Source organism: Antechinus flavipes, chromosome 2, assembly GCF_016432865.1.
Source record: "Antechinus flavipes isolate AdamAnt ecotype Samford, QLD, Australia chromosome 2, AdamAnt_v2, whole genome shotgun sequence".
NCBI classification, from domain to species: Eukaryota; Metazoa; Chordata; class Mammalia; order Dasyuromorphia; family Dasyuridae; genus Antechinus; species Antechinus flavipes.
In genome coordinates, this window is record NC_067399.1 from 75,706,237 (window position 1) to 75,730,671 (window position 24,435).

The following is a 24,435-nucleotide window of genomic DNA, read 5'->3' on the forward strand; positions in this document are numbered from 1 at the left end:
AAAGACTGTCAGAAGAGTTACTTTCATTGGTCTTTTCTTTAAATAAAATTTCTGACTCCATAGCCTTTTCTCTCAATTTTTCATTCTTTTTTATATCTATATTCTTATTTAGTAAAATATTTTCCAAATATATATAAAACTTTTTTACATTACTATGTACTATTACTATGTACTGGATAAAGGATACATATCTAAAAAATGCTGACTGCATGCCATATGAGATCATCAGCTTGGGTGGGTATCCTTATATCAGAGGCATGTGTTATTCCTTTATTCATGTTTTCCAATCACATGTATCTCTTTATATGAGTGCCCTGAGAAAATGTGTCACCTATGTGTGTATTCCTACATAAAAGTTTCTCATGACCTGAGTTTACTATGTGTCTCTATGAATTTGTTCCCTGCGTGATCAAATTAGGTAAATAGTAGCTATCAAACTAATAATAATCATTATGATTATTATTACTATGTATCTATTGTCCCTACAGATGGAACAGTTAACCCCAGATTTATGAAGAAATTTTTTAATTTCTATTTTCATTACTATTCTATTTTATTAAATGCATTTGTTTAAAATTGTATCATATGGTCAACAAATAAAGGTAAGCATATCAGTGGAGTATGGTGAACTACAGATTTGAATGGATATAAACTTAATGAGTACCTTAAAGTTGGGTAATTTTGTCTCAGGGATACACTTTGCAAGCCAAGGTTGAACCTTATATTTTATAGGTACCATGAAATTATCCTTTGCTAGATCTCTTTCCCAATTTTTTGGCATCAAAAATTATTTAAATTGTTCAAGTTGGAGTTTTTTTTTTTTTTTTTAAATGGGGAGGTACACTGTAAATAATGAACCAGAGTACAAGATGTCATCAAATAAGTTTATTAGTGGGAAAGAAGATGGATTGTCTAGTGAAATTAAACAATACTTTATGGAGAGATCATATATTTCATTATTAACTTTGTGATGGGAAAAAAATATCCAAGAACATTTGCAGCATTTTGGGTTCAATGCCTATGACAAATTTATGTAGTAACTGTATGAGTGCTAGTTTGGAAAGAAGAGACTCAAACAGACCCTGTCACAATCCTCATCACTTCCACTCTCCACTCCTGCCAATATTCATTCTATTCAACTGCCAAAGTGATGTTCCTAAAGAGTAGGTCTGAATATTTCATATCAGTTTCCCCTACCCAATAAATTCTGGTGGCTCCTTATCACCATCTGGATCAGAATGTTAGAATCTGTTTTGGTATGCTCAACTCTGATAAATGAGCTTTCAATTCTTCTTGCCTGGAATCAGTCATTACTTCCTGGCCATTTCTATATCATTCTGGCATCAATAAATCTCTTCTATCTAACCCTTCCTCCTTCCTCTTTATATATTGTCTTCCCCTATCAGAATGTAAACCCCTTGAAGGTAAGGATAATCATACTTATAAAAGCAAATATAAATTTATATCTCTAACAGTATAGTACCCAATATATATATTAAGTGCTCAGTAAATGATTTACTTATCTTTATAATGAGAGATGTAGTCTAATTTCTAAAGGACCTTCCAGTTAAACTCTTTGACTTTCACTTTTGTCTTATAAATTATATTTTAAAAAAATCTTGTGTTTTTACAATTCTTTATTTGATTCAAGAGACTTCCACCTTTTTAAAATTTTGGTTCCATTAAGCATTTTAATTATCTTATTCTTGTCTAAGATCAGAAATTGTTGTGCTTTCTGACAAGGAAGAAAACCACATCTTTATTCATGTATTTCTTCATTTATTGATCAAACACTTGTGATATATTAAAAAGATAAAGGCCTGCCTCATGAAGTACTGACTTCCTTATTAACTCCAAGTCTTTAAAAAGAGGCTAGAAGAACATTTACTAGAAATTTTGTTCAGGGAAATTTCTATTTTAGGTAATATATTAGATGACCTCTGGGACCAAATGATTCTAATGTGCTTTTATGTATAAAGCATCATTCTAGACAACACTGTCAATCATTTAATGACAAGTGTGCTTCCAAAACTAAGAAAGGGTTGTGTGAACATAGGAGCTATACTCAGTAATTAAATATACTAGAGCTTCCAGACAATGGAATAATACATCTAATCAATCAGAAGAACTTCTGAAGTCCATGGCTACTTGACATAAAAGTGATACAAGTTATCCTTTGCAAGTAAACTTTAGCTAAACTTGAAGATTCCTGCAGTTGCTGAAACCAATTCTAACCAGTTCAAAAAGAGATGCAAATATCTTGCTTTTTGACTGATTGTGTTTACAGAAATCCTATTTTGATTTTGTTTCTTCCTTACCCCACAGTTAGCGGAAATACTTCAAATAGGTATCATTACCTCATTTTTTCCCACTCCCCTTTGAACAGGTAAGAACTTTTGTCTCTCTCCTCTAGCTTGCAAACTTCTTTGACAATAAATGCTTTTATTATTTTTTTTTATCTTTGTAAATTGTCTGGACACTGGACATTCCAGATGCCTTTTTTAGACTTATGATTTCAGCAGTTAACAAGGGGATTTTATGTATTTTTTTTATTATAACTTTTTATTGACAGAACATATGCCTAGGTAATTTTTTTTACAACATTATCCCTTGCACTCACTTCTGTTCCAACTTTTCCCTTCCCACTCTCCATCCCCTCTCCTAGATGGCAAGCAGTCTTATACATGTTAAATATGTTATAGTATATCCTACATACAATATATGTATGTAGAACCAAACAGTTCTCTTGTTGCACAGGGAGAATTGGATTCAGAAGGTAAAAAATAACCTGGGAAGAAAAACAGAAATGCAAACAGTTTACACTCATTTCCCAATGTTCCTTCTCTGGGTATAGCTGCTTCTGTCCATCATTGATCAATTGGAACTGAGTTAGATCTTCTCTTTGTTGAAGAAATCCACTTCCATCAGAATACATACTCTTACAATATCGTTGTTGAAGTATATAATGATCTTCTGGTTCTGCTCATTTCACTTAGTGTCAGTTCATGTTAAGTCTCTCCAAGCCTCTCTGTATTCATCCTGCTGGTCATTTCTTACAGAACAATAATATTCCATAACATTCATATACCACAATTTACCCAACCATTCTCCAATTGATGGTCATCCGTTCATTTTCCAGTTTCTAGGCACTACAAAAAGGGCTGCCACAAACATTTTGGCACATACAGATCCCTTTCCCTTCTTTAGTATTTCTTTGGAATATAAGTCCAGTAGTAGCACTGCTGGATCAAAGGGTTTGCACAGTTTGATAATTTTGGAGACATAATTCCAGATTGCTCTCCAGAATGGTTGGATTCGTTCACAACTCCACCAACAATGCATCAGTGTCCCAGTTTTCCCGCATCCCCTCCAACATTCATCATTATTTTTTCCTGTCATCTTAGCCAATCTGACAGGTATGTAGTGATATCTCAGAGTTGTCTTAATTTGCATTTCTCTGATCAATAGTGATTTGGAACACTCTTTCATATGAGTGGAAATAGTTTCAATTTCATCATCTGAAAATTGTTTATATCCTTTGACCATTTATCAATTGGTGAATGGCTTGATTTCTTATAAATTAGAGTCAATTATCTATATATTTTGGAAATGAGGCCTTTATCAGAACCTTTAACTGTGAAAATGTTTTCCCAGTTTGTTGCTTCCCTTTTAATTTTGTTTGCATTAGTTTTGTTTGTACAAAGGCTTTTTAATTTGATGTAATCAAAATTTTCTATTTGGTGATCAATAATGATCTCTAGTTCTTCTTTGATCACAAATTCCTTCCTCCTCCACAAGTCTGAGAAGTAAACTATCCATCCTATGTTCCTCTAATTTATTTATGATCTCATTCTTTATGCCTAAATCATGGACCCATTTTGATCTTATCTTGGTATATGGTGTTAAGTGTGGGTGTATGGGGATTTTATGTATTTTAATAGTTCAAAGAAAGAAACCATATTTCTAATTTCTCTAGAATCTTGGAATCTGCTGCTAGGATACTGAATTTTTATCTTATCTTGCCTGGAACCAGATCTTCATGCCACTTCCTGATCACTTCCATACCATGCCACTTCTACTCTGGTCTTATCTCCATTTTCTACTATGGAAATCTTGTACTCTACCAGTAGGACAATGCTGGGCAATGATATGTGATTTAAAAAAAAAAAAAAAACTTATTTTGTCCAGAAACAAGATTTCATGTCATTTTTTTCTAGTTGTCATTAATGTGTTGGAGCCCCACATTATACTAAAAATTCCTTGAGTGTAGGAAGTGTCTTACTTGCTTTTCTTTGTATCGCTAACATTTAGGACAAAAGCTTAAATGCTTGCTCTCTTCATGACTATCTTGTCTCTTGTCTATCTTTCTGCCTAGCTAGCTAGCTATCATAAACCAGAAATTCCCTGTCATACTTTTAAGACTGAAACAAAGTACCTTTTGTTGTATAAAACTATTCTGCTTGTGTGTTTGTTTTAATGTTGCCTGACATGTAAGGATGAGAAAAGATGAATTACCTCTATCTAACAAGATAATTAGCTCATTATTTACTCAATATCTGTAGATTGAAGGTTCTTAATCTTTTTGTTAATTTCTTTTGGCAGTGTCACATAGTCTATGGATTCCTCAAAATAATATTTTTAAATGTATAAAATAAAATATATAGGATTAAAAAGAAAACCAAATATTAGTGACAATAAAAATGTAGGTAGGGGTTTTTTTCCCATCCAAATTTACTGATTTCTTGAAATCAATACACAGACTTCAGATTTAGAACCCCCAGCAACTAGTTTCTAGTCATCTTTCTGAGCCAAAAATAATTATCAGAAATAGATACTTTATGACTTTGTGGCACATGTTGTAATTTTTAATATGGGAAGATGTCTGACTTCATCTTTTCTGTTCCTAAGAAAAAGCATGAGGTTTCCACATAAAGTTACTTTAAATTGAGATATAAGGAGGAAAGAAGAAAAGATATACACTACTTCCTAAGAGAACTAGAAAGTTTCTGAGGAAGGAAAAAGTCAGGTAACATAAAAGAGTCATTGAATAAGACTAAATAAAACTGAATATTCCAATGTGGATTATCTGTAGTTGAAGGCCTAGATATAGATGATTCTATCTACAAGCCTGAGATCAAATAGCTTTTATGGTTCAAATATGCTTTCTCTGACTGTATGTGAGTGCATGTGTGTGTGTGTGTGTATGTGTGTGTATTATAACTTGATCATTGTGTAGAGGAAGATATGGAACAGAAAAGGGTAAGTCTGTATCATTCCAGTATGGAATATCAAGCCATTTGAGGCCATGTGGCACAGCAGATAGAGCAAAAAGAAAATCAGACTTAAATCCATACTCTGCCTCACACACCTGTTACCTATCTGACTCTAGGCAGTTCATTAACTTGTTTACTTCATTTTCTAATTGTAAAAATGAAGATAATAATAGTATCTATCTGTCTGGGTTATTATGGGGATTATTGTTATTATTATGGATTTTAAACAGGCCCTGTTTTTGCTATATCACTATAACCAGTTCACTTTGAATATACGTGCCAGAGATGCTTTAATTTTACGGTTCTGAAGACTATATATGTAGGGGTTCAGTGTAGGAGCCACCACTGAGAACATAATTGAGGCTACAAGATCTCCACTTCTTCCTTGAACCTCAGTCTGACCTAGGGGCTGTATATAAACAATAATTAATGTTCCATAGAAAAGCATGACCACAGCTAAATGAGATCCACATGTGGCAAGTGCCTTGTGCAAACCCCCAGTAGCTCGGACTCCATTTACTGCAGCTCCAATGAAGACATAGGAGATGACAATACAAGCAGCAGGCAAGATGATGTCTGCACTACCCTCAACTAGGGCTATTATATAGTTGAGGGAGGTGTCAGAACAGGCAAGCTGCAGTAAAGGATAGACATCACAATAGAAGTGTGGGATATCACGACTACTGCAGAAGGTGAGCCTTGCAATGAGGACTGTATGGAGCAGGGAATGGAGAGTTGTGCCAACCCAGACTCCACCAATGAGCATTATGCAACGTGGTAGTGTCACCACAGTAGCATAATGCAGAGGTCGGCAAACAGCAACATAACGGTCCCATGCCATGACTGCCAACACTACTCACATTGCCCGCCATCAGGAAGAAGAAGACCTGAGTCAGGCAGGCTGTGTGGCTGATGGACTGGTCTCCAGTAAATAGAGAATAAAGGAGTCTGGGAACTGTGGTAGAGGTGAAGCACAGGTCTCCCAAGGACAGGTTGATCAAGAGGATATACATGGGAGTATGGAGATGTGAGTCTGAACTGACAGCCATAAGAATCAACAGATTTCCCAGGATTGCTGCTAGGTACACAATCAGGAATAGTATGAAAAGAAAATCTTGATGGCTGGAGAAGGCCAAAAGGAAGAACTCAGAGACATCAGTCTGGTTCCCCACTGTGACATTACTGTTGGATCTGAGCCTGGGTTGAAGAAGGGAAAAATAGGATCAGTGATATTTCTATAGTTATTTTTAAAAAAAATTAAATTCTCCTTCAAGAACCATTGAAGAAATTTAAAATATTCTTCTTCATCCTTTAAAGATCAATTCCAAAGAGGAGATATAAAAGTGTTAACTTTTAAAATATCATTGAAATAACCTCTCTGGGCAACTGATGACAGTAATAAATGATGACCACTGAGTACTTTAAGACTTATAAAGCACTGCATTTTGTTTCCTTTTCATTTTTTTAAACTTTTTGATCTGATTTTTCTTGTGCAGCAAAATCATTGTATAAATATGTATGCCTATTTTGGATTCAACATATATTTTTGCCATGCTTAACATATATTGGATTACATGCCATCTAAGAGAGGGGAATGGGAAGAAGGGGAGGAAAATTGGAACACAAGGTTTTTCAAGGGTCAGTGTTGGAAAAATTATCCTTCACATGTTTTGAAAATAAATAAAAAATCAATAAAAAAGAAAGATTTACAAAGCACTATACACACACACACACACACACAACACACAAAACAACAACACATGGTTGTGTGTGTGTGTGTGTGTGTGTGTGTGTGTGTGTGTGTGTGATCTCTTAGGAACATAAGAGTCCTATAATATAAAGGGCTGAAACTATTGAGTCCATGCACTAAGGTTCAGACAAGCAAGCACTTAAGGCTAATTACTCTAATTTGTCTAAGTATTGTCTAAGGACAATACTCTGTTAGCATTTGCTTGGAAAATGGCCAGTCCCACTATTCTGTGCTGGCTCAATCTGTTGGTGTACAGAGAGATTGAGAGGAGGGATTAGAGAGTGGAGTAAGACAAGCCAGAGGGACTCCTGGCCAGATTCCTGTGGCTATTCCTCTCACTTCGACAAAGAGTAAAGACTAAGGACTTTCCTTATCCTGACTCCGGCTGATTCTAAGGTATCCAGGATGCTAATGCGGTCATCACACTATACGGATTTGTTACATGCTTGAGTATTGTAATAAAAGTATTAGAAAGCCACTGTTGTATACTTTGTTTCCCCTATAGTATATAGTACAATACAGTCTCACCCCTTACCTCTTGAAGGGAATGCTGTTACCCACATCATCTCCCAGAATGTCACCCTAAACTTACATCCCAACTTACCTTTGGAAAAAACCTTCCTCTTCCTCCTTTTTAGCTTTCTCTAGAATAGTTATCTTGTAAAGAAATGCTTTAGACAGCAAGACAATACTCACAGACAAGACTTAGAAACCTGCTGGGGTGAACAGCTAAGTGGTTCAGTGGAGAGAGCACTGGGAGGCCTGTAGTCAAGAGAACTTCAGCTCAAATCCTGCCTCAGAAATTTATTAGCTGTGTGATCTCAGACAAGTTATTTAATCCCTGTCTGCCTCACTTTCCCCAGTAAAGTGAGGATAATAATAATACCTATCTCCTAGGGCTGTTGTAGGGATCAAATGAGATAATAGTAGCACATAGTAGGTGCTAAATAAATGCTTATCTTCTTGTTCCCTCACCCAAAGCTATTGTTCAGTGATGCTTATAGAGGGATGTTCTAGGGGGCAGTGAGGAACTAGGAATAAGCATCCTCCTCCTTCTCTTGGCTCACTGCTTTGGAGGCATAAAAGTATATCCAGTAATGGAGATGGTGACTATGGATTCAGTGACTGGGGAGGTCCCAGATTTCCACCCACTCCAAGAATATAAATGAAAGGTGAGGAAGAGGCCTGGGAAAAATGCATTTTTTTTTAATAACACAGGCATGGTGAGTCAAAGAGAGAGAAAAACATGTTTATGTAGGCACTGAAATTTTCAAACACAAGTCTTAAGAGAGTAGGCAGTAGAAGAAGAGGAAGAGGAAGAAGAGGAGCAGAAACTTTCTAAGCAATATCTAGGAGAGTAGATTATTCTCTTAAGTGTTCTCTTCTTCCTACATCTGGCCTTAGGTCAGATGTTAATCACCCCCAAAATGGGAGTAGAAGAGAATGCTTGGGCCCACTTTTTCCCTCTGATTCAATGTAGGAGGCTGTTAGCTGATAGAAAAGGATAAGTCATCTGTTATGGAAATACATACCTTCCTTTCATCTCCCTCTTTTTTACCTGGTATACCTAAGAAAACAAAAACAATTCCCCCCCACCTCCACTATTTGTTGTTCTTAACTTTCTTCATCAGCATTAAAGCCTTCTGCATTGTGTTTTCCTGTATATTTTTCATAAGACTGTGTGAAACTTTGATATTCTTGCTTATTTATGTTTCCTCTTTCTCTTCAGTATGCATTTTAAAAATCCAAGACTGTTGTTTTTCGTATATATCCACATTAGTTTCTTTGCACAATTTCTCATATTCTTCCTCACTGGCATTGTTTCTCTGTCCAGAATTAAAATATGTTTTCCTCTCTCAATTTGACATCTATAGAAGACAGGTCCTACTTTGGTAGATACCTTTTTTCCCAATCAATCAATACACATTTAGTAATCATCTGCTGTATGCCAGCCATTGTGCTAAGAACTAAGATTTTCAAATCTTGGGTGCGTGTCAGATTGAATTCCTTCTTTCCTCTAACTCTGATTTTAATGTGGAATAGTTATTTCTTATCACTATCATTCCCACCCGAGAAACCAGGTCCTCCTAATTAGCAAAAATCAAGACCAGAATAGACATTCTCTTTGTTGGTTATTCTACTTTTTAAAGGAGAAATTATTATGTTTATTCCTTATTAATTATTCTGATCTGAACAGAAGAGTTTCAACAGATCTATCTCCTCTCTTTAATATATTATGATGAAAAATTTGTTTCTGTTTCCGTCATTACTGATTTCCACCTAAATGTCATTATGTCTCCCTCATCATTATTGTATATCCTCTTAATAAACAATATTCCTCTTTCCTATTGTCTTTTATATATTTTGCTCTTTTTCAACAAAAAAGATATAGAATAGCTGTCTACTATATTTTAAAAATGTCAATCATGTCAAATTTGCCTCTTTGTGTTAGCATCTTTTGAGAGAGACAATAATATAGCAATAATCTCTACAAATCCTTATCTGCTAATTGGGACCATGGGAAATCTAGATGCAGATGAGTCAGAAAACTATCTGCTCATTTCTTCCTAAGACAATACTAAACCATAAGCAGCCTCCTAAGGCAAGGTGTAAGAAGAAGAAAACACTTAAGAGAATTTTTTTTTTATACTCTCCATTCCTTCTGACCCCATAATTCATGGCTAGAGGTAGTTCCTTGACCTCTGTCATTTTCCAATAGGACCCAACTGAATTTCACCCACTTTCTTCCTAAGAGAGGCCAGATGAATCTTAATTATTTCTGCTGGACATCATGGATAAAGCAGAAGCCATACAATTTCACTCACCTTTGAAAGGGTGTTTCTGTCCTTCCATATGTCTTCAGAATAATACTCTGATCCCAGTAGTGATCCATCTGGAGAAACCTGTTTATGGCCACTTTCTCAGTAGCTACAGTTACAAAAATTGGAGGTTTTCAAACAAGACAAGAAGAAAGAAATTGGTGAAAGAAAAAGATCCCCATCATCTATTACTTCCTTGTTTATCATATTTAGTGATTTGGGACTTATCGATTCATCCTGGGGTGAAATTTCTTTTCAGGTACTTTCATTTAGATCTCTCTGAGGGCTCACTCTTATTATTTTCTCTTATCACTCTCCAGGGTTTACTTTTCGTTATGCTCTCATCTCCCCAGTGTCCTCATTGTTTGAACAGGAGAATATCAGACATCTCTGGGGTACACTCAGTTGGGGTCCAAGATTTCTTGACAGAAAGCCTCATCTCCCATTCAAAAGAAAAAAATTCAGTCCTGGAATGACTGCCTTATTATTTCTTTTCTGAAGTAACTCAAGTATCAGTATGCTAGTTTATTGTTATTTTTTAAAATGCTCCCTTGTACCAGCTTCTCATTTTTATTCTTTATGTCTATTTTAAGGCATTTATTTTATATAGCAAATGGTTGGATTTTATTTTTTATATATTCTGACATTTTTTTATTTTATTGAATTGAATATTAATTCACTAACTTTGGGGATTATGAAAATTAGGCTTATGATTTTCTCCATTTATTGATTGTGTATGTGTGTGGTGTGTGTGTGAGTGTGTGTTTTATTCTTTTCCTCCTTTAAATCAGCACTTGGTCCCTGTCACTGGTTTTATTTAAATTATTTTGATGCTAATCTACTCCCACAAGTTCTCTCAAATTACTGTTTACCTGCCCCATTGTAAAGTTATTTGAACTTACTTATATTGTTATTTTTATTCATTTATTTGTTCATTCATTCATCTATTTCTTTGCCTCTTTTTCTCATTTTGGGGGGTAAGACTCAACCCCATTCTTCTCCATTGCTGTTCTTTTCAGTCACAACATCATTCTTCTTGGCAGAAAAAAAATTGTAGAAAATAAGAAAGAGGTAGATTTGTCTTCTCTCTTTTCTGAATTCATTGTTTCATCATATACTCCTTTGATTCCTTTCTTTTCCTGAACATAATTTAAAACCAATTTTTAAAGCCTTAGCTTTCCTTATTAAGATATGGAGTATTTAATTTCATCATCTACTACCTGCTCTTTGATCTTTGGTATAAGTATAACATTAAGGAATTGCTGCTGGATCTAAATGTTCTCTACTGACATATATATATATTTTGAACCAAAATCAGTCCTTTGAAACTTAGCCTCTAATAAGGATGCATAGAATCCTTGTTCTCAAAATTGGGATTATCAAAGCCAATTATATTATGCCAAAGGATGATTTTATATGTAACTTTAATTGTAGCTTACATCTAGGGTTTTCCCAAAATTGGAAGCACAGAAAGGTATTCATTACAAAAAGTGAATCAAGTATTGAACAAATGTTATTCACACAAAAATTATACATGCAAAATAAATGCTAATCATAAAAGATTTGTAGTAGTCATTAACAGAACATCTTAAAATATAATTTAACAATTTAATATAATTCTGGTCATAATGTGCTAAGAGGATGATGCTTAAATTTCTACAGAATATACAAAAATATTTTGATCTATTTGTAGCCTTCCTTTATAGAAGCCTTGATTTTTAAGAAGTAATTCTCCACTTATCATCAATAGGTTTATTGGGTTTTGATTCCAACAAACTATATACTCTCTCATCTTAGACACTTACTCCCTTGACCGTCTGCCCCATACTCTTTACTTTTCAGTTTCCTTTTGTGGGTTATCTATCCCAATTTGATTGTAAGCTATTTAAGATCAAGAGCTATCTTTCTTTTTCTTATTTGTATCCCTAGTATTTAGCCTTGTAGCATTTAATACATATCTATTGAATTGAATTGAGTCTCCTTTAAACAAATTCATAGAGATATAGTCATAATCAACATGGACAACATATATGCTTCATACAATTCAGTTAATTTCTGCTTTGTTTGAATGATTTCTGGTAACATTTACCATTAAGAATGGACAAACATGAGCTTAACCTTTTATCAGTGGTCATTTTCTCCATTTGTCAGAGAATGCTTCCTTCCCTCCATTGAACTTTAATCTAATAGAAGTTAGGACCTCTGGACCTCTTGAAGATTGTTTTGAAGCCCAGAAATATCCATCTTGGGGATAAAATAATATTTTATTTATTATTTTTAATTAATAATTAATTAATTAATTAATAATTAACATTTAAAATATATTTTAATAAGAACAAGAAAGAATAAACACTGACCTGGCTTGCTTGAACAAGAATACATTTTATATGACATGTACTCACATATTCATCAAAACTAAGATTAGGGCTGAGTAAACTGCTCCTTTCCTACTCCAGTCTTGGAAAGTAGAACTAAATAATCCTAATATAATTCAAAATTAGAATCAAATAGAGTACTAACAGAAAAAACCCATATGTAAAATCTTTTATATACTAATTGATTGAACAAGCTCTTCTGACTAATATCTCAACATACAAGCCATTTACTCTGAGCCACACATATTCATAAGCTAACTTCAAAGGTTCCACAAGATCAACTAGAATCCATAATGTTAACATTGAAGATACTTCATGTTGTGGATCCTAGAAGCCTTGCTACATGAGTCTTTTTTTGTGTGTGATTGGCTGTCCTTTTATTTTTTAAAATTTTATTATTTTTTATTATAGCTTTTTATTTTCAAAACATATGCATGGATAATTTTTCAACATTGATTCTTGTAAAATCTTGAAATCCAAATTTTTCCCTCCCTTTTCCCAACTCCCTTCCCTATAACAAGTAATCCAATATATGTTAAACATGTTAAATATGTAAATTAAATCTAATATATGTATACATATTTATACAATTATCATGCTGCACAAGAAAAATCAGATCAAAAAGGAAAAAAAAAAGAAAAAAAAAAGAAAATGCAAGTAAACAACAAAAAAGGTGAAAATGCTATGTTGTGATCCATATTCAGTTCCCACGATCCTTTCTCTGGATGTACATATCTCTCTTCATCACAATATCATTGAAACGGGGCTCAATCATCTCATTGTTGAAAAGAACCATGAACATCAGAATTGATCTTTATATAATCTTGTTGTTGCCATGTACAATAATCTCCTGCTTCTGTTCATTTCATTTAGCATCAGTTCATGTAAATCTCTCCAGGACTCCCTGAAATCATCCTGCTGATAGTTCCTTATAGAATAATAATATTCCATAATATTCAGATACCATAACTTATTTAGCCATTCTCCAAATAATGAACATCCATTCAGTTTCTAGTTTCTTGCCAATACAAAAAGGGCTGCCATAAACATTTTTGCACATGTGGGTTCTTTTCCCTGCATTAAGATCTCTTTGGGATATAAGTCCAGTAGAAACACTGCTGGATAAAAGAGTATACTACATATTTTGATAGTCCTTTGGGCATAGTTCCAAATTGCTCTCCAGAATGGTTGGATCAGTTCACAACTTCACCAACAATGTATTCATGTCCCAGTTTTCCTACATCCCCTCCAACATTCATCATTACCTTTTCCTGTCATCTTAGCCCATCTGAGAGGTGTATAGTGGTACCTCAGAGTTGACTTAACTTGCCTTTTTCTGATCAATAGTGATTTCGAGCACCTTTTCATATGACTAGAAATGTTTTCAATTTCTTTATCTGAAAATTGTTTGTTCATATCCATTGACCATTTATCAATTGGAGAATGGCTTTAATTCTTTTAAATTTGAGTCAATTTTCTATATATTGTAGAAATGAGGCCCATCAGAACCCTTGAATGTAAAAAAAAAAATTCCCAGTTTACTGCTTGTCTTTTAATTTTGTCTCCATTTGTTTTGTTTATTAAAAAAAATCTTTTTAACTTAATATAACCAAAATTATCCATTTTATATTGATTAATGTACTCCAGTTCTTTTTTGGCCACAAATTGCTTCCTTCTTCACAAATCTGAGAGGCAAAGTATCCTTTGTTTTTCTAATTTGCTTATAATATCACTTTATGTTTAAATCATGAACCCATTTCAACTTCATCCTGGAATAGTGTTAGGAGTACTTATGCCTATCAATGCCTACTTTCTGCCATACTAATTTTCAATTTTCCCAGCAGTTTTTGTCAAAGAGTGAGTATTTAATGCCAAAATCTGGGGTCTTTGGGTTTGTCAAACACTAGGTTACTATAGTCATTGACTATTTTGTCAACTTATTAGGAATGATTCTAGTTTGTTTCCATTACATATGATATTTGCTGATGGTTTTAAATAGATGCTACTGTTCATTTTAAAGAAAACTCCATTTATTCCTATACTCTCTAGTGTTTTTAATAGTAATGGGTGTTGGATTTTGTCAAATGGTTTTTCTGCATTAATTGAGATAATCATATGATTTTTCTTAGTTGGTTATTGATGTAGTCAATTATATTAATAGTTTTCCCAATATTGAAACAGACCTGCATTCCTGGTATAAATCCTACTTGGTCGTGGTATATTATCTTGGGGATAACTTGCTATAATATCTTTGCTAATGTTTTATTTAAGATTTTTGCATCAATATTCATTAGAAAAATTGGTCTATAATTTTCTTTCTCTGTTTGAACCTACTTCTTGTTTAGGTAGCAGCACTATATTCATGTCATCAAAGGAATTTGGTAGGATTTCTTCTTTCCCTATTTTTTCATATAGTTTGCCTAGTATTGGAATTATTTGTTCTTAAATTTAAATGTTTGGTAGAATCCACATGTTAATCCATTTTGCCCTAGAGGTTTTTTCTTAGGGTTTTGTTCAATTCCTTTTTTCTAAAATGGAACTATTTAAGTAATTTGTTTCTGCTTCTCTTAATCTGGGCAATCTATATTTTTGTAACTATTCCTTCATTTCACTTAAATTATCAGATTTGTTGTCATATAGTTGGGCAAAATAACTCCTAATTATTGCTCTAATTTCCTGTTCATTGGTGAAAAGTTCTCCCTTTTCATTTTTGAGACTAACAATTTGATTTTCTTCTTTCCTTTTTCTAATCAAATTAACTAAAGATTTATCTATTTTGTTGGTTTTTTTCATAAAGCCAGTTGTAGTGTTCTGGTTGGTTTTCTGAAGGTCTATGGACTAGCCTTTGTTTCAGCAAAGCAATCATCATGAAAATAGCCAGGTGTTAAAGTCCAAATTCTTTATTGTCTCCTTGCCTGGGGCCAGGGCTAGCTTGGTGTCAGTGGAGGAAATGCAGGAGGACAGGCCAGCCACCATGGTGGTGTGAGATGGAATGAATCTGTCTCTAAGTCTAAGGGCTTGTGCTCCAGCCACCACAAAGGTTGGAAATGGAACAAATGTGTCTCTGAGGCTGATCCTGACTGAGTTTGTCCCAGTTTATATGTTCTATTATAATTAGATCATTTACAGTATACTGAGTATAAACCAATCATTATATCAATAGGGAACCATTATTTGTGGTAAGATTAAATCAATCATACTGAACTAGAGAACTATTAATCACCTTGTTAAACTAGATAACCATTGTCTTATCAATTCCACTTAGCACCTTGTAAGAATCCTTGTTTCAAGTACAGAATTCTGGCCCATAACATCTCCCACTTTCTTTTGTTTTAGAACATAGATGGTCATGCCTTCCCTGACTTCTCAGAAAGGGAGATGAAAACATCAAAGGAAAATGGGGAATCAAACCAAATTAGTGGGTTTCTGAAAGAGTCTCACTTGAAATAGGCATGCATAAATCTAATAATATGGGAAGTATAGCAATATAATACAGGCTAGTAGTGATGTAACAAACAACATGAATCAACATGAGGAATTATACATGTCCATAAGTCCTAGAAATAATACAAAACCAATCTATTGTCCATTACTTCATGTGTCAGGGAATCCAATGATTCCTGCAGATTTTGAAGTCCTATATCAGTCTTATCATGTCTCAGGGAATCCAATGATTCCTACTGGTTTTGAAGTTCTGCAATAGTCTTATCAACAATTTTTCATCTCAGGGAATCCAATGATTCTTGTGGATTTTTAAGTTCTGTAACAGTCTCATTATCAGCCATGCTCTTTCAGTGTCAGATGTTTCTTAGGTCTTCTCCTTTGTTTTGAGTTTTTTTTTTTTCCCTTTTTCTGTCTTTCTCCAATGGACAAGGAGAATACAGCTTGTTGGCACCCATCTGATTCCTTCTCCATCTGTAGAGATACAAGCAAACCTTTTCCCCCCAAGCAGTTAGCCTATCTGGTCCCTTCTATTCATCATTCCTGGATCTCTCCACATCACCTGGCAATTATATTGGAGCTGCTTACACTAGACACTGCTCTTCTTTGTGGTTAAAAAGCCAGTATTCCCCCTCAATTGAAATCCATTTCTTCTATCTGATTGCTTTTCAGCTGATTGATCATATCAGAGTACTGAAGTTCTAAAGACTCTCTTGGTGTAACCTTGGCTGTCATCATGCCTCATTTGTTTTTTTGTTTGCTGTGTTGGAGCTGGGCCCCACCTTTCATTTCCCTGGGTCAATCTACATTCTGATGCTTAATGGAAGCCTCTGTTGCATTGTGGACATGGGGTTTTGAGTCTTGTGCTCTCACACTGTCCTCTCACTCTATCTCTATGCCATCACTGAGCTTTTAGATGGCCTACTTTACTACACTGAATGCAATGATAAGTCTCTCTGCAAGTCCCTTGCCAAAAGGCACCCCATCTTCCCATGTTCTGCATCATAGCCTGGGTAGAAAAGGCATTTGTGCCCACTGTGGCACAACATCTTATGATCTCCTCTAAAGGAGCATCTTGTGTAGTCCCAGTATAATTCTTCTACAAATCTCATTAGCATTTTCTTTAGCAAGTTGTTTTATCATTATTGCTGTAGGTGCACTTTTTCCAATAGCTCTTGTGACAGCTGTCTGCAGACATCCCACAAAATCAGCAAAGGATTCATTTGGACCTTGTTCTATTTTCATGAAGGCTTCCCTTCTATCTTGTCTCCCTAGGAGGATGACCCATGCTTTGATAGCAGCAGCAATTTGTTCATATGCTATCAAAGAGTAATTAATCTGTGCTAAAGCATCTGCATACTGACCTTTACCTGCTAGTTGATCAAAGGTGACTTGTATATTAATTCCAGTTTCCTTATTTCATTGGGCTTGTATTCTACATAGTTCACTGTACTCCAAAAGCCACAACAAGTTTTGTCCAGGTTCTAAACATGTCCTTGCTATAGATTTCCAATCACTAGGAGTTAAAATTTCATAAGCCAAATTCTCTAATATCATCTTAACATAAGATGATGCAGCCCCATAAAGAGTGCAATCCTTTTTCAAATCCTTTATACTTTCCAGATAAAAAAGACTGTATCTTCTCCTTTCTTGACCTGAAGAGTCAAACTCTTGAGTAACAGGGTATGCATTTATTTTTAAATCAGATATATTCTGTCCTTCTTTTTTAGCTTTAATGAGTGCCTTTTGTAATCATGGCATAGGTTGCTTCATAAAAGTGGTGCTGATTGTGTTATTGCTCCTCCCCCTCCTCCTTTTCCCTCCACCCATGAAGGGTTAATTGATGGGGGTAGGTCAGGGGTTAGGGAATGCCCTAATGGCTCCTTTTGTGAATCACCACATCCCTTAATTTCATCAGAATTGTACTTAGCTTCTTTCTTGTCTAATTCTTCATCCTTTTTACCTAGTTTGTCAGCATCCTTCCTCTCCTGTTCTTTCTTCTTTTTTTTCTTATTCTAATACTTATATAATTCTTTAAAGCCAATTGTATTAGGTTATATGTATAAAATGTTTCTTTAGGAATTGAATCAGGGCCATTATCATTGTAATATTCACTTAGTTGCTCTCCTACTAATTTCCACTTGTCTGGCTCTAATTCTTCTTCCTTTGAGAACCAAGGAGATGTGTATTATAATGTTTTTTAAAAGTCCAATAAGCTTTCAAGTAACAATTAAGCTTTGATTTTTTTATCCGTCTAACCATGCTTTCTGTACATTTTCCTTGAGATGGAAAAGGTTCCTTTCTAAAAATTTGTCCCATTTCAGCTGAAATACTAGTTTAACCCTTAACAAAGTTTCCTTCCTGTCTATTTGTGTACTTATCTTAATTTCTGGGTCACAGGGACTTTTTCACTGAACTCAGGATCATGTCAGTCTGGATTTAAATCCTTAGAACCACGTTTCGACGACAAAATGTAGTGTTCTGGTTGGTTTTCTAGAGATCTCTTTCATTTCAGCAAAGTAATTACCATGAGAATAGCCAGGTGTTAAAGTCCAAATTCCTCATTGTCTCTTTGCCTGGAGCCCGGGCTAGCTTGTCTCAGTGAATGAAATGCAGGAGGACAGGTCAGCTACCACAGTGGTATGAGATGGAACAAATCTATCTCTGAGTCCAAGGGCTTGTGCTCCACCCTCCAGCCACCACAAAGGTGGGAAATGGAATGAATGTGTCTCTGAGTCCAATTCTGAGTTTGTCTCAGTTTATATGTTCTATTATAATTAGATCATTTACAGTATACTGAGTATAAACCAATCATTATATCAATAGGGAACCATTATTTGTGGTAAGATTAAATCAATCATAATAGAGAACTATTAATCACCATGTTAAACTAGATAACCATTGTATTATCAATTCCACTTAGTTAGCATCTTGTAAGAATCCTTGTTTCAAGTATAGAGCTCTGGCCCATAATAGCCAACACTTACTTTTGTTTATTAATTCAATAGTTTTCTTACTTTAAATTTTATTAAACTCCCCTATTTTCAGAATTTCAAATTTCGTGTGTATATATATATATATATATATATATATATTTGGGGGGGTTAATTTGTTTTTTCTAGCATTTTTAGTTGCATGCCCAATTAATTTATCTTCTCTTTCTCTATTTTATGCAAGTAAGCATCTAGAGATATAAAACTTCCCCTAAGAACTGCCTTGGCTGCATCTCATAAATTTTGGTATGTTGGCTCTGTCATTTTCTGGGATGAAGATATTGATTGTGTCCATGATTTGTTGTTTCACCTACTCATACTTTAGAATTAGATTATTTAGTTTCCAATTAATTTTTGGGCTATTTTCCCTTGGCTTTTTATTGCATCATGATCTGAAAAAAATGGCTTTACAATTTCTGCCTTTCTGCATTTGATTTTGAGGGTTTTATTCCCTAATACATGGTCAATTTTTGTGTAGTTCCTGTACCATTGAGAAAAAATGTACATTCCTGTCTATCTCCATTCAATTTTCTCCAAGGTCCATCATATCTAATTTTTCTAGAATTCTGTTTATCTATCTAATCTTAAATAATATTATATCTAATCATAATTCATTAAATAACACCATTTGGATCATCCTCAGTTGATGTCAGGTTGAAACATTATTGGACCTTGTTATGTAAGTCTGCATTTTAATGGTGTCCCCAGGCCCCCACCCTGGGGACCCCCAAATTAAAAACTACCTAATGCCGTTTTCTTTTTTATTTATTTTGTGATTTGATTTATCTAGTTCTGAGAGAGCAAGATTGAGATCCTCCATTAGTATAGTTTTGCTGTTTAATTCTTCTTGAAACTCTCTTAATTTCTTTAGGAATTTGGATGCTATATCACTTGGTGCATAGATATTTAGTATTGCTATTACTTCATTATAGTATCCTTTAGCAAAATTTTGTTTTCTTCCTAATCTCTTTCAATTAGATCTCTTTTTGCTTTTGCTTGATCTAACATCAGGATCACTACTCCTGCTTTTTTCACTTCAGTTGAAGCATAATAGATTCTGCTCCAGCCTTTTACCTTTACTCTGAATGTATAATTCTGCTTTAAATGTGTTTCTTGTAGGATTCTGGCTTTTAATTCAGTCTTTCTGCTTCCATTTCATGGGAGAGTTCATCCCATTCACATTCACAATTAAAATTACTAACTCTGTATTTCCCACCTTCTTATTTTTAACAAGTTATACTTTTCTTTTTCCTTTTCCCTTTTTCCTCCTCCTCAATATTTTGCTTCTGACTACTATCTCCCACAAACAGCCCTCCCATTTTATAGTCCTTCCTCCTTTCCTCTACCTTTCCCTTTCTATTTCTGTTTTCCTTCTATTAGCCTCCCTCTTTCTTCTCCCCCTTCTTTCTCTCCTATTTCCCTATAGGCTGAGACAAGCTACTCTGTGAAGCTAAATGTATCTGATATTCTCTCTTTGAGCCAAATCTGATGAGAGTAAGATTGACACAATGCTCTTCCCCTTTCCTTCTTTCCCTCAGTTGTAATAGGTCTTTTTGCCTCATTATGAGATGTAATTTACTCCATTTTAACTTCATTTTCTTCTTCTTTCAGGAGAATCACCTTTCCTCCTCGAGTTTCTTTTTTATATCATTGCAATAAAATCAAATTATACCTGCACCCTCTAAGTATACCCATAACAGAGATACAGATTTCAAGAGTCAAACATCTTCCCATATAGGAATATAAGCTTTTTAAATTTTAAAAGAAAGTTCTTTTTCTCTTTTTAAAAAAAATTATGCTTCTCTTGAGTTCTGTATTTGAAGATCAAATTTTCTGTTCAGCTCTGGTCTTTTCATCAGAAATAATTGAAATTCACCTGTTTCATTGAATGTCCATCTTTTTACTTGAAAGATGGCGATTATTTTGCAGGTAGTTGATAATTGGCTTCAATTCAGGTTCCTTTGCCTTTCAGAATATTAAATTCCAGGCCCTTCAATCATATAAAATGGAAGCTGCTAGGTCCTGGGTTGTGGCTCCTCTATGTTTGAATTGTTTCGTTCTGGCTGCTTGCAATATATTCTCCTTGATTGGATAATTTTGAAATTTAAATAAGTTGTCTCTTGGAGGTTTCATTTTGGGTTCTCTTTCAGGAGGTGATTGGTGAATTCTATCAGTGGCTATTTTACCTTCTGGTTCCAGGATATCAGGGAAGTTTTCCTTGATGATTTCCTGAAAGATAATGTCTAAGCTCTTTTTTTCATTATGGTTTTCAGGAAATCCAATAATTCTTAGATTGTTTCTCCTAGCTCTATTTTACAGGGAAGTTGTTTTTCCAATGAAGTATTTTCTTCAGTTAGCTTTTTTATTTCCTTTTTCATTTGGCCAATTGAACTTTTAAATGAGATATTTTGTTCATTGGATTTTTTTTTTCCATTTCACCAATTCTATTTTTCAACAAATTGTTTTTTTTTCCTGTCTATTTTGTAAGGAGTTATATGCTTTCACTATATCTATTTTTACAAATTTTTTTCAGATAATTTCTATTTTTCATTTTCTAAATTCTCTTACAAAGTTCTCATTTATTTTCCCTATTTTTCTTCTATCTCTCTTTTAAAATCCTTTTTGAATTCTTCTAAGAGAATCTTGTGAGATACAGACCAATTCATATTACCCTTTGGGGCTTCATCTGGACATGATTTTCCTTTAGGATCCTCAGGGTTTGAAGTCAGTTCTTCTCTTTCTCCATAAAAAAACTATTTCTGGTCAGAGTTATTTGGGGGATTTTTTTGCTCATTAAAAAAAAAAAAGTTGAGGTCTACTCTTAGGGCTAAAAAGAGATTGTCCCAAGTTTCCTGTACAGGCAACAGCAGCTTTAGGTTATCCTAGGATAGTGATGGGTAGGTGTGGCCATGTCTCACATTATTCTGGGATTCAGAGGCTCACTATTTGCCTTTTTATTTGCCTTGGACAGCTCAGAATTAATCTGCTGATCCACTGATTTATAACTAGGACAGAGTAGCCCATAGCTGCTGTATTTTGACCAAGAGCCTTCCAGTAGATTTCCCCAGAGCATGGATGTCACACCACCCTGGCTCCCTGACCTAGACCTGCACTCGGCCTGCCTTCTCCCATGCCTGATTGGAACAGACCTTTTCTGAAGTTCTTCCAAGATATCTTCTGCTGGAAATTTGTTATACTCCAAATATTTGTATATTTTGTTATTCCAAAACCAGTGCTGGAATATACCTTTAGACACACCAGTCCTCTGGTGCTGTTTGATCTTATCCTTCTGTATATGTATGACAATAAAACCTTTTCCTTTGAGAAACTAGTCTGATATCCAGATACTTGTTACTTACCAAACCTGATCTTCCACTGCATAGGACCAGTAGGCAATCTGGAATCTTGCATAATGTGCTACAGTTGATGTCATGAAAATTTGAATTAAAATCTTACCTCTGACACCACCTGTGTGATCATGGAAAAGATACTTTTATCTTTTCCTCAATTTCCTCATCAGTAAAAACTTTAAAGCACTATAAACACTAGATATTATTATTGTTTGTAGAAGTAGTAGTCATCATCATCATCCTTGTCATCATCATCATCATCCTTGTCATCATCCTATTCTTGGATTAAGAAAATAAACTATAAAAGTATAGGACATAAGATATTTGATTTAACAGTAATGTTCTGTCAAAAATATGAGGGCAATCATTGATTATAAAATTTATCTGAACCAATAGTCACATTGCTATCAAATAAATCTTAGATTATATTAATCAAACAATAGTTACTCTCCCTCATCTTCCTTTGATTTAATCTTCTCCTTATCTGAAAACTTTGGCAACATTTTTTATTTTGTCCTTCCTGCTATGATATTTCTTTCCTGTATTTGCCTTGCTATGTACCTTGACATTTGCTTTGTAACTCATTTAGTTTTATATAAAATCAAAGTAATTTCTCAGATGAATATTTCTCATCAATCTTCAGGGTTGACATGACTTTCTGAGCCAGAAGACAGAATGTGGAAAATTATAACTATTATTTTCATAATTATCAAGCTGATATACACTAATAATTTAGATTTCTCAGAGATGTCTTTTTTTTTTGCCTTGGGAGTCAGAGTCTTATAGTACAAACTGAAATGATTATTCAGTTTATGACAACATTCTCCTATGTATGTTGAGTGAAGTGAATCAAAGATTGCAATACCTATATTGCATAAAACTCTGGTCCTGTCTTCCTGCCAACTAATGACTCCCATTATTTGAAATAATAACTCAAGAACGATTCTCCCCAAAACTGAAGAACCTCATATTGTCCTGCCATTATGGGCTTGTCATGGAGAACCACTCATATCTTGAAAATGACTGTATTATAGCCCACCTTCCTTCTCCCTTCCCACTTATGATTTGTTTATGAATCTCTATCTTTCCTGCAACAGGTTTCCTGCCAGAATAACTTTTAGTTTGCAAACTGAATTTCTCATTCTGAAAGGGATGAATTAAACCACTAATTGATTTCTAAATATTCTCGCTAGGTTTACTTTATGCAGCTCTAGATATTCACAATTGAGATACCAAGACAGTAAAATCTGTTAACAGTGAGGAAAATGCTAGTACCTTCCCTGATTGGGCAACATCTGGATAATTGCATTCACTTCTTGACATCACATTTTTAAATGTGTATTGACAAATTTGAGTATTTCCAGACCAAGACTATCAGTTTGATTAAGGAATACAAAATTATGTCATAAGAAATATGGTTGAAAAACTTGGAAGTAAGGTATTATTGTTTTGGAGAAGAAATGACTAAAATAATCAGGTTTCAAAGATTTCAAGGATCGTCAGGCAGAGGGTAGTTTAATTTATTTTGTGATTTTTGTGAGATGGACTAGGATCAACAGAAAAATTTACTCGGGAGCAGATTTCAGGGCTTCTCAGCAATTAAGTGAGTTGTTTTTTAATTGGTGCTCAAAAGTATTCAAAATATTCAATAAGGGTTTAGAGTACCACCTATCTAGGTTATTGTAAGCAAATTTCCACATTGGGTAGCAAGTTAGCTAAGATTATGTTGTTAAAAAGTCCTTTGTAACTTTGAAAGTCTCTGACTTTTAAACTTTAATAATTATGGTATTCCATGATTTGATATTCTTAGATCAAATAAACTAAGAAATTTTAAAAGAAACTAAGGATGTCCAGAACCATATTCTAAAAATTAATGAGGTTGAAATCATTAGAGATAGGCTTAGTTTCTTGCAACATGTCTTTTAGTTTCTTGATGAAATGTATCCACAATTTAACTCTAGGGATATTTATTATGTTTTCAAGTTTGTTAAATTGGAGATGTCTCAAGGAGTCTAAATTCCTGGGAGTCTCATTAGCAAAGGAGACAATTACGGGGATTCAAGTCCTACACAGATATCTCTCTCACAGATGAATTAGTTATACTATAACTGCATTTTAGATTCTCCCAGCATTACCTGAGGGCAGATCTAGGATAAAATAAAATAAAGTTTTGGTATTTTACCCATTTCTGATGAAGTATGTTTGTCTATACTTTCATGTTTGTCTATTTGTTTATAATTGTACTTTTAAAAAACCCACACTGTTTCCTAGCTGCCCCTGCCATCGTTTAAGATAATAAAAATCATGAAGTCAAGGAGCTAGTACTGATAACCAAGGAGGAGAGTTCTGATTAGGTTAAAATATCGCAGATCATAGCTGCATAGATTTTGAACTGGATAGAACCCTAGAGACCATCTAGTCCAACCCTTTATTT

At 34.3% G+C, this 24,435-nt stretch overlaps 1 protein-coding gene across 1 annotated transcript; it reads right to left on the reverse strand.

The window, feature by feature from the left end:
- Positions 1–5,523: 5,523 nt before the first annotated feature.
- Positions 5,524–6,114, reverse strand: LOC127546428 (olfactory receptor 1361-like). The gene has a single exon (XM_051973545.1). It carries the CDS (start codon positions 6,112–6,114, stop codon positions 5,524–5,526), a length of 591 nt encoding a protein of 196 aa, XP_051829505.1.
- Between the last annotated feature and the right edge of the window lie 18,321 nt (positions 6,115–24,435).

Excerpts from the sequence above, each read along its gene's own strand:
- LOC127546428 (XM_051973545.1), bottom strand. The coding sequence starts at position 6,114 with ATGGCATGGGACCGTTATGTTGCTGTTTGCCGACCTCTGCATTATGCT.